This window comes from Marmota marmota, unplaced genomic scaffold (assembly GCF_001458135.2).
Source record: "Marmota marmota marmota unplaced genomic scaffold, marMar, whole genome shotgun sequence".
NCBI classification, from domain to species: Eukaryota; Metazoa; Chordata; class Mammalia; order Rodentia; family Sciuridae; genus Marmota; species Marmota marmota.
This window is the reverse complement of record NW_025999960.1, coordinates 16794948-16806694: the sequence shown is the minus strand read 5'-3', so window position 1 is coordinate 16806694 and position 11747 is coordinate 16794948. Positions and strand designations below refer to the sequence as shown.

Genomic DNA, 11747 nt, shown 5'->3' with positions numbered 1-11747 from the left:
ACTATTTTTCAGTTCCTTTTGCAGTGACTCTAACTCTTGCCCTGTTTACCCCTCAAAATGCCAATTCCTTTTCTGTCTATGGCCAGACTGAATTTTTCCACCAGTGACTGTGTTGATTCTTTCACAGAGGCTGGAGGATTGCTGGTGGGATCTTGGTCCTTATTGTGTCTTCTATCAACATGTACTTTGTAGTGGTTTATGTCCAGGAACTAGGGCACATTGTGTTGTATGTCGTGGCGGCTGTGATCAGTGTGGCTTATCTGGGGTTTGTGTTCTACTTGGTAAGTACAGTCTTGATGAGGCAGGGGCATGGGTATCTGGGATGGTAGAAGTCGGCTACCTGACATTCAGAAATGAATAGACCCTAAAGAGCACAAGGCACTCTGCCTCCTGGTCATTGAGGTAGTTTAATAATCAGCTATTTATATTTCTAATCATTTTATTTACTTTGGTTCCTCAGGGCTAGCATTATTCTGTTTCTAACACTTGTTTATAGTCTTCTTAATTTTAAAAAAGAGGGTGTAGTAATGTTTGAGAAAATTAAAAAAAGGTAGCAGTATATAGAGTGGAGAGTAGTAGAAGATGGAATTGAAGGGGACTGAGCAGTGAGATTTAGAGCACTGGGGTGGGATACAGATAGGCTCATGGCTTGGCACCGCTCTACTACTTACTGTTTAAGGAAGTAAGTAAATAGTATTCTCCCTTTGAATTATTCTGGAGTTATCTGGAAAATCCTGGTTATAAAACTATAGCAACAATGCAAAAAGAATGCAAAATTATTTGTACCCAAATTATCCAAAAATTTTTTTTAAAGTCTGGAGTAAATTCTGTAAAAATGATAATTGTAGTTGTCTTGGGAACATGAAATTATGTATTCTGTTTTCCTGATCTTTAACATTGCTAATATTAGTGAAAATTGCTATAGTTATAGCAATAACAAAAAATCTACCTCCCTAGTTTAAACAGGTGTCTCTGGAAAACACGAGGGTTGGGAATAAGAAGCAGCAGGATTTTTGCCATTTCTGCTACAGAAATGGTTAAAAATGGAGGCTGGAGATGTGCTATTGATCTCTAGAACATTAACCTATTCTTCATGCCAGTGTTTGCCACAGGTTAGGTATCTGACTGAAAAAACAACATTAGTGAATATTGGAAAAGTGTGTCTTAGATTGGAATATCCATTCTCTTTCCTTTCCAAATAAACCTCAAACAAGGGTTATTGTGACCCTAGGATCTAGGAAATCTAAGTAATTGAATATATCCTTGACTGCAGTTGCTTTGAAGATTTCCTTATTAGTCAGGGGAATCCTTCCTTCATATAAATTGTGTATGAAGCTGCTGAATTGTCCTTAGTCAATGTGAGACTGCTAGTGTGATTGTTGAAGTTCCATTTTCCAAGGTGAAGATTTCTGCTGTTTATCTCCCAAATAGAACTTCACGGAGAAGCTCAGAAGACTATGCCATTGTCTTTGTCAGTTATTCTTCCCATTCCTTATGGTGGGGAGTTGCAGGAGACTGAAACAAAGTGGTCATCAGGGTTAGAGACATAAGCCACAGACAGAGCAGAAGGAACAGAGAGAACTCAATATTTAAATAGCAGGACAAACTTGTTGAGGAAGGCAGATTCCAGGAAGTTTTGAAGGGGGCATGGGGTTGGGAGAGTTAGTTGGGCAACCTTAGTTGTAGAAATCCCCAAGGTGGACAAAGTTGGATGTTTAAGGAAGGGATCAGTTGCATTGGAGCAGAACCTTATGAGCAGTCATGCTGGGTGAGAGGGTTTTTCACAGAGCCTGGTGAATGATGATTGTGTTTTATCTTCTAGGGTTGGCAATGTTTGATTGCATTGGGCATGTCCTTCCTGGACTGTGGTCACACGGTAAGCATCTCTAAAGTCCTGTTGACTGAAGAAGCCACCAGTGACTATACTAAATAAACACTGGATCAGTCTGTCTGTCTTCCGCAGGTAGCCATCAGAGCCAGTGTGTTTCTATGGTTTACTGTGTGAACATAGCCACAAGTATGTGCTGTTGCACAGACTCAAATTCTGGTTGGAAAAGCCTTTGTTTCATGTTTATTTGAAAGATGAAGGTTTTTTTTTTTTGTTGTTTGTTTGTTAATGTTGTTTGTTTGTTTCCCTTTCTGACATCCTACCTGAGATCTAAGAACTGGATTAGGTAGGATCTTTGAAAAGTTAATATTTGCTGCTGTCATTCCAACACTAAATTCTTAAGTAGCTACCCAAGAGCCAGTTTATTTTAGCCTTTTGAAAGAAAATTCTCATGCATGATTCTAAACCAGCTTTTATGTTTTTTAAAAAGTTAGAAATATAGTAGAATTTTTCATAATACCAAGTACAGATGTGGTAGTTTTGTAAGTTTTGTTTATCAGAAGATAATGGATTTGAGAGGCTGAGAAATACTTTTATGCATATCCTTTCAATTNTGTCATTTTTCTTTGCCCCTGCGGTAATGCAGTAAAGAATCACAGATGACCGTTCCACTAACTGTTCCCCCTCATACCTGCCCTCTTCCCCTACTACCATCATTCTCCAAACTGGTCCTAAAGTTATTCTGACAATATCAAGATCTGACATGTTAAGCTATTATTTGGCTGCAGTAGGAAAAATCCAAAATGATATGATATATATATATATATATATATATATATATATATATATATCTCCTTGTAAAGGTTGTATAGTAACATTTGCCTTTGCTCTGGGCCTGGAGGGTCCAGCCAGTCTTAAATTTATAAACATTTAGGAATCCAGGCAAAAGCTAATATTATTATTCGACTTATAATGATCGAATGTTTCTTCCCAGTTAAATTGTATTTTATAGTGCTATGATTATACTGTTTACAGCATCAGAAACAGTATCTTAATTCATTCTGTCCTCACAGAGAGAAGGTATACTTCAACCAGTACTTTGAGTGTTATAACCAATGTGTAGAAATTTAAGTCCTCCAATGCCAGCATGTGCATTTTTATTTTTGGCAGTATGTTTTTGTGGAATGTTTAAGGATATACAATTGTACTTTTTCAAAGTGGTTCTTATTGTCCTTAAATGTGACTTAAATGTCCATAAATGAAATAATTGTACTGCTACAATATGCTGGAAATTAATAGGCATGGTGAAAAAGTTTAAATTTGGCTCCTGTGAGGTTCTATGAGCTAGTGATGTTAGAAGTGGTTAAAACCAAACTTTTAGTACCCATTTAACAATATGTGAACTTGATTTGTAATTAAAATTTTTTTTCCTTTTCCAATTTGTTTTCCTGGTTATTGTTTGCTTTTTTTTAAATCTTGAAATATTTTATTAATGGGGTCTCAACAACTTTGATATAGAAATACTGAAATATTAGTTACCATCTGGAATGACACACTAAACCCATACAACTTAGTGCTTCTCTCTTTGAAGGGATAGAGACATTAAATGGATTTAGTCACCAAAAGGTTGGGTTTAGAGCTGGGCACAGTAACACATATCGGTGATCCCAGTAACTCAAGAGGTTTCAACAGTAGAACTACAAGTTTGAGGCCAGCCTTGGCAATTTAGCGAGACATTGTCTCAAAATAAAAATATAAAAGGGCTGTGGATGTAAGTCAGTGGTAGAGCACAGCTGGGTTCAATCTCCATTACTGAAGGAAAAAAAAAAAAAAAAAAAGATGACTGGCTAGTTTTCACCAAGACACTAATTTCTGTTTACACATCTAGGATTACAAATTTGGGCTTGTAGATTGTTTGGCTATATCTAAAAGTCACACCTTTACCATATTTAAACTTGAAGTTTAATCCTACCTTTCTGTATTATAAGGTAAATATTTGTCTCTTTTTAGTCTTGTCTTGCCATTTAAGTAGTTTTACATTCTGTATTTGCTGCCACCAAAAATTAGTATGAGGAAAGAAACCAAAATTAGATTAGAAACAAATGAGAAGGCTGGGGATGTGACTTAGTGGTAAAGTGCCTACTCGCATGCAAGAGGTCCTGGGTTTGATCCCCAACATCACACACACACACACACACACACACACAAAATAAAAACTGGATTGTCAAATCAAACATGATAGTGCATGTGTGTAATTCTAGCTACTGAGGAGGCTAAAGCAGGAGGATTGCAAGTTTGAGGTAACAAGTTTGAGGATTATAAATTTGGGCAACTTAGACCTTATCTCAAAATGAAAAATTTAAAAAGGGCTCAGAGTAGGGCTGGGGTTGTGGCTCAGTGGTAGAGCGCTTGCCTAGCACGTGCAAGGCCCTGGGTTCTATCCTCAGCACCACGTAAAAATAAAATAAAAATATTGACAACTACAACTAAAAGATAAATATTAAAAAAGAAAAAAGGCTCAAAGCATAGCTCTGTGGTAGAATGCCCCTGGGTTCTAATCCTCAGTACCGTGTAAACATGGACATTTTTGGCAGCTCTGACATAAATGGAAATATTGGCACCCTTTGTTAAAGGCAAAGCTCAGGCATAACAAACTTCTGGAATCTAAGTCAGCACTTGATTTATCCCAAGAGTGTCATTAGAACTTCATTTTTCCTTTGTGTTTAAAGCTATCCCTGCCTTCTTATAGGAGTTGGATACCCTAAGTAATCCTGTAGAATTTCTCCATATTGGTGTCCTTCACTTAGTTCTCTGTTCTTAATTTTGGTTTATTCAGAACTAATAGGATACAAAACAATTTGAAGACCCCAATTTGAGATATTTCCTCTAACTCTGCCCTTCAGAATACTTTTGCCTCTTCATTGTTAAGACAAATGAATCTAAGCATATTAGTCTTGCCCAGCACTTTAGCGTATGAATTGAATGTAAGAATGGCTAAATTATTACCATGTGCTAGTTCTGGTTTGAGCATTTGCGTTGTCTCATTCAAACCTTATAACAAAGAGGATTAACTTCTATATAAATGAGGCAAATGAAAAGCCAAAAGTAACTCACCTGTATGACATTGCTAGTAAATGGGCAGTGGGCAGTTTCTCTTTTAATGTCAGAGCCCACATGTTCATCTCAAACCATCTTGTATTATAGTGTACTATTCATACTGGATTAAGACACCAAGTTTTGTTTAGCAACACCAACTCATCAAATCATTTGCTTGATACTCTGATTAATGCTTGAATATGATTTAGATCAGAAGTTGCCAACTGGTAGACTTTGGCTGTGCTAATTTTTTTAGAATTTTTTTAGTTGTAGATAGACACAATACCTTTATTTATGTCTATGTGGTGCTGAGGATTGAACCCAGTGTCTCATGCATGCTAGGCAAGCACATTACCTCTGAGCCCCAGCCCCAGTCCCTGTGTTAAATTTTAAGAAGTAAGTTTGAATGCTTTGGGCAGGCTTAGAAAATGGTCAGGGCCTTTTGTAGTCTTAAACTGATAATAGCTAAAACCTAATAATAGGTTGACTCATTCACGTTATCTGTCACCATTTTAGCCTATTCTTGTGCCACTGAGCCCCATTTCTCAATGTCTCATAACCACATGACAATCTTCAGTGAAGGAGTTCTAAGTCATCTAAGAGATGTATGGTGTCATTGAACTATAAATGCAGCCCTTGCTTACTGCATTTTGAGGAAGCCCACTGTCTTTGGGAAAGGCTTCAATGAATTGTCAATGTGTCTTGACAATTGCTGGTAGTTAGTGAAACTTGTGATATAAAGCACTAAAGTGAGGAAGCAAGCTGGTCTGAAGAACTGTTTTCCTGCCCTAAGGCCAGGGTCATCCAGCATCTTCCTAGCCCACTAGTTGAGAATGGCTCAGTGCTCGGCACCATCTGGTGTATGTCATCTTTTCACCTTCATTGTGATGACTCCTGTGAGGTTATACAGGGCAATTAGTAATGTGAAATTTGTGTATATTTATTAAAATAGAGTAGTATGAGAAAGGATATTACTGTACTTGTCATTTTCCAATGTAACACTTATTTCCATTCTACCAATCAGTAGAATAAGGCTCCAGAAGGATACATTACATGACTAGCATCATAGGAAGAGATGGAGTTTGGGCTTGATGCCAACTCCAGGGCCTTTTCCTCTATCCTGTAATAGCAATAATTCTTTCTATTTATAGTCTGCATTCTGCATTTAACTTACAGGCTGTTGGTCCAGGGCAGTGACGTTCCTGAAGTCCTGAGTAATAACCGAAGGCTAAAGTGAGACTCAGTGACTGTCTCAAGTTATATTCAGGGGAAAGAAAAAGAGTGAAGAAAAACTATAACTTCCCAGATCTCAACACAAATCATCTGGATTCAGTTCTGTACTAGTGGGGTGTGGAAATGTTTAAAAGCAGCTGAGGTGAAAGCTGGTCATGGTGGCACACACCTGCCTCAAATTTTGTTTTTAAAATATTTTTTTTTAGTTGCAAATGGACACAATACTTTATTTATTTGTTTTTATTTTTATGTGGTGCCGGGAATCGAACCCAGTGCCTCATACATGCTAGGCAAGTGCTCTACCACTGAGCCACAACCCCAACCCCTGTCTCAAAATTTTAAAAATTAAAAAATAAAAAGGCCTTGGGAGAGTGGCAGAGTGCCCTTGGGTTTAACCCCTGTTACTGGGGAGAAAAAAAAGCAGCTGAGATGACTCTTATTCAGTTTGGCAAAGATTTGAGACCCATAGGTTATCTTGTCTGTCATTACATTATCTTTTTAAGTAAAAGGCTTTTCTCTGTTTGGGTGTCAAAGGATAATGGGGTCAGGATTACAATGCTCAGGAGTTAGACAGTTTGAAATCTGATTTCCAATACATACAGAATGAAAATACAAAACAGTGCATGTTTGCTCTCATCCTAGTCTGAAGTCCCAACGTGGGGCAGTGTGCCTCTTTTACTGAGGGCATTGGCACTATCTTTATCCTTACCTATCTCAGCAGCTCTATCATTTTAAATATCAGAAATCATGCGTTAGCTATGTCTTTTCTGAAAGAAAAACATAGCAGTACTAAAAAAGGTTTAAATTAATATGCTGACTATAGGTACTTAAATACCCATTTCATTATTTAACTACTTGAAAATCAGTCTAATTCTCTTTCACCTTTTTGTCCTTAGTACCACCTGGGATTGACAGCTCAGCCTGAACTCTACCTTCTAAACACCGTGGATGCTGACTCCCTTATGTCAAGATGACTAACAGCCTGAGAGACTGTATAAGAACCATTTTCTCTAAGCCCTATTGTGCCAGCTGTCTTAACATACCTCTGTTAGTTTGGAGGTGAGTTTTGTTCATTTGAACAAAGGCAAAGATTTCCTCATGGGAATGGGATTAAAAACTGACAACTATAAATTTAGGTCATCGACCCACCCACCTCACAACAAACAATAGCCAGAGTTAAATGATTACCTGTGCTGGCCACATACCCCTATGGGGTGTGTCTTGACTTCTGGGATTTAAAAAATATATATCTATATATATTTATGTAAACCTGAACATCAGTTTGGGTAAGATTTTAATGTTATATAAAACTAATAGATATTTTGTATTTTTTTTTAAAAAAAAAACATTCTTCAGGTAAATTACATCTTTGGATCACAAGTGAGAAGGGAAAGGAAATGTTCTTTTTCTCACAATGAACTGATCCAATTGACTGTCTTATAAAGTGATACTTTACAATGCCAGTTACATTTTACTTTGATTGTAATCAGCCACATCACATACTTGGTATCTACTAATATTAACCATCATTTCTAAAGAAATCATTTCTTCTATTTGGTGATCTTATTTAACCCTGGTTACCTGCATACTTTGTAATTAGTATTGTCTTTGTTATCATTTTTCTTGAAATTTTTTATAGTTATCAAACCAGGGATACAATGTTATTTGTCAACCTGCTTAATATGTAGTAACAAATTTAGAAACCATATTTTAAGTGATAATCAATTGTTTTCCCACACTGTAGTGTAACTCAGCCTATTCTAGCATTTGAGTTTTAGGTAGAAAAAGAAGAAACTAATAGCATTTCACTCTTCTAAGTCCTGACACAACACAATCAAAGTATTAATATTCTTTCTAATATTTGTATAATTCTACAATGTCTTTTCTTTCCACTTTTCCAATTAATACTCCAAATACCATTTCTAGGTCCAAAGTCTGTTTCTAGGAGTAGCTAATATTTATTTTGTTGAATGTCCTAGGGAATGCTAAGCATTTCTTTATAAGATATTTGTACCAAGAAGTATGAGATTACTACTAGACTGGGATTTGGAAAATTAGTCTACATTATCACAAACTGCCTGCTGACATGTAGTTAGTAAATTTTTTTGATCCCTGATACTATTAATTTTCTTTCTTAAAATTTTTATAATGAAAAAGTTCTTTGATTTAAATTTGGGCTAGGGATATAGCTCATTGGTAGAGTGCTTGTCTAGCATGCACAAAGCCCTGGGTTTGATTTTATCCAGCATGCTTACATGCATACATATATAAATAAAAGTTTTATCATAATTATCTGATTGGAGAGTCAGAAGATATGCCACACTGGGCCCACATTCCTGCATGGAAGTGCACTTGGCTAGAACTGAATGGCAGCTATCTTTTTTCCAATGCCATATACCCCAGGGTGGCATATACCCCAGATATCACTCATTATTTCCTTCTGATTTCCAAGGTTGAATCTGCAAACCCTGCAGCCTTTGTGTGACTTTGAACTTTACTTTCCTCTTCAGCATTAAAGTGAAATGTGTGACCTCTCTGCCTTATTTTAAAACTTATTACCTGCTGGGCTTGATGGTGCTACTCAGGAGGCTGAGGCAAGAATATTGTAAGTTTGAGGCCAGCATCTTAGGAAAACTCTCTGTCTCAAATTGAGGATGCAGCTTGGTAATAGAGTGCCCCTGGGTTTAATCCCAAGTACCACAACAAATCAAAACAAAACCATAAAAACTTATTACCTTTTTTGGTTTTTCTTTCTCTTTCTTTTTTAATCCATACATCGCCTACCTACATTATAATGGTTTGGCCTTCTAAGCATCAGGGAGTTTTCTTAAATGACTCTTTAAAATTCCCTCATTTCTACTTCAGGGGCTCTTGAGAGTTCAGAAAAGAGCAGCAACACTGCAGCCTAGGTTAGTGTCCTTCAGATCTTAAAATTGAGAGTGAATTAACATGAATTACAAGTTCTCACTTGAAAATTTGAAGTTTCAGTGTTTTTATACTGAAAAACTTATCTGTGTTTCATACAGATAGGAACTCTAGATGAACATCCTGATTTTAACTCATAGAAAGGTGAGGTGGTTGGTTAAACTGAGGTTAAATACTCTGGGGAGTTCTGTAGCTCTTTTTTTTTTTTTTTTTTTTAAAGTACTGGGGATTGAACCCAGGGGCTCTCAACCACTGAACCACATCCCAGCCCTTAAATATTTTATTTAGAAACAGGGCCTCACTAAATTGCTTAGGGCCTTACAAAGTTGCTGAGGCTGGCTTTGAACTCACGATCCTCCTGCCTCAGCCTCCTGAGCTACTGAGATTACAGGCATGTGCCACTGTGCCCAGCTTTTGTAACTCTTCTCCATCCTTTAACTGTATGTTACTAGAACAGAGTTGAGTATGTAAAACTTTGTAAATATTTACCCAGAGGTGTCATAGCTCCCATAATCAGAAAATTTGATAACAAAGTAAACCGAATCACACTAAAACCAATAGAGGAGATTGATACCTAGAGTGAGTCTTGGGTAAGCTTTTTGGCAATTAAGAACATTTAATCATTCTTTAATTCATGATTTACAACTTTAAATTTCTACAGATAGTGTGCTTATCCAGTGTTAGTCTGCTTTCTATTAGTTTAAGAAAATACATAAGGTTGGATACTTTATAAAGAAAAGAAGTTTATTTAGCACTCAGTTCTGGAGATTCAAAAGCAGGATGTTGTCATTGGCTCAACTTTGATGAGGACCCTCTTTACTATGTCATGTGGTAGATGTATCATGGTGAGAGCATGTATGATAGGGAGAGCTCCCATAGGTTGACAAAAAGCCAGACAGAGCAATTTAAGAGTCAAGCTCCCTCTTTTATAATAGTCTGCTCTCATGAGAACTAACTCAGTCTCATGAGATCTCCATTTATCACCTCCAAATACAGTGTCCCTGGTAATGTAATAAATTCCCAGGCCCCACGTCTTAAAAGTCCCACCACCTGCTGCATGTAATCCCAGCAACTCAAGAGGCTGAGACAGGAGTATCACAAGTTCAAGGCCAGTCATGGCAAGTTTAAATAAATAAGAAGGGCTGGGAATATAGCTCAGAGATCGAGTGCCCCTGGGTTTAATCCATAGTACCTCAAAAAGAGAATAAGATAAAGCCTAGTACTTTAAAAAATAAAAAATGTCCCACCACCTCTAAATATTACCACACTGGGGACCAAATTTCCAACACATTGAACCGTTGGGGGGACATACTCGAGCCCTATTCAAACTACAACATCCAGATATTAATATATACAATTTAAAGTGTAACAAATGAATGTCAGGAAAAGACCAATTAAGTAATTGTTACTGAGCAGCTATTTCTACATAACTGTCACCCTGATATAAAAGGAAAGCATATAATTCCAGTGAGTTGGGAGGCTGAGGTAAGAGGAATGAAAGTTTGAGGTCAGCGTGGCAACTTAGATCTTGTCTCAAAATAAAAAATGAAAAGAGCTGGGGATGTAGTTTTGTGGTAGATTGCCATTTTCCTAGCATGCATGAGGCCCTGGGCTCAGTCCATAGTACTACACACATGCACACTTTAAATGTCTTGCTAAGCATAACCAGGCTTAGGAAGTAGTTCAGTAGTAAGGCATCAGGGTTCCAGTAGCCAACGAAAGTAGTCCTCTCTCTTTTTTGCAAATTCAAACATATAGGATTTGTTTATAGGGTCTTCCTGATATGACTCTCTCCTTTACCCAAGATGTAGTGGATAAATGAACATCCTGTGTTCTTTCTAACTTTTCTCTTTTATCCTATGTAGGTGTTCACATGCATAGCTACTCGTGTGTGTGTGTGTGTGTGTGTGTGTGTCTGTCTGTCTGTCTGTCTGTTTGGTACTGGGGATTGAACCCAGGGACTCTATCACTGAGCTACATCCCCGGCTCTTTTTAAATTTTTTACTTTAAGACAGGGTTTTGCTAAATTGCCCAGGCTGGCCTTGAACTTGGATCCTCTTACCTCAGCCTCCCAAGTAACTGGGATTACAGGTGTGCAATACTGCACCTGGCAACATGGCTACTTAGCACTGCTTTTTTAAAGCAACAAATATATTCCTTTTCTTGTCTGAAAATTAGGGAAGCTTTTGGGTTTTGTAAGAAAGGCCAGTTTCTAATAAAGCACAGTTAATCTGTTCTAAATGCTGAATGTATACCAAGAGGGTATATTCTTTCTAGTGGCCTGATTAAAAATATATTTTCAGGCCTGGGACTGTGGTTGTGGTTCAGTGATAGAGCACTTGTCTAGCATATATAAGACCCTGGGTTTGACTCCCAATGCCAAACAAACAAACAAACAAGAAAACCACAATATATATATATATAAATAAGAAGGGCTGGAAATATAGCTCAGAGATCGAGTGCCCCTGGGTTTGTTTAATCCATATATATATATATATATATCAATAAAGTGACTATGACTGTTGATCTGGAAATCAACTTATTAAAGCTTTGGAAATAATATACAAAGGTTATGAGAATTCTTTCTGATGTTTCTGCAGTTTCATTTTTCATAATAGTTTTTCAAAGAAAATTCATTCTTCATAATAAAAGTTTTCCAAAGCCT

At 37.1% G+C, this 11747-nt stretch overlaps 1 protein-coding gene across 5 annotated transcripts in view; it reads left to right on the top strand.

The window, feature by feature from the left end:
- Slc11a2 (solute carrier family 11 member 2) overlaps window positions 1-11746 on the top strand; it is a 36120-nt gene extending 24374 nt beyond the window's left edge. For all 5 annotated transcript variants that reach the window (XM_048802733.1, XM_048802736.1, XM_015493355.2 and 2 more), the window contains 3 exons: window positions 128-281; window positions 1823-1876; window positions 7054-11746. In XM_048802733.1, coding sequence (XP_048658690.1) covers window positions 128-281; window positions 1823-1876; window positions 7054-7131 — 286 coding nt within the window. In that variant the 3' untranslated portion in view covers window positions 7132-11746. The remainder of the gene's footprint in view (window positions 1-127; window positions 282-1822; window positions 1877-7053) is intronic.
- The last annotated feature ends 1 nt before the right edge of the window (window position 11747 follows it).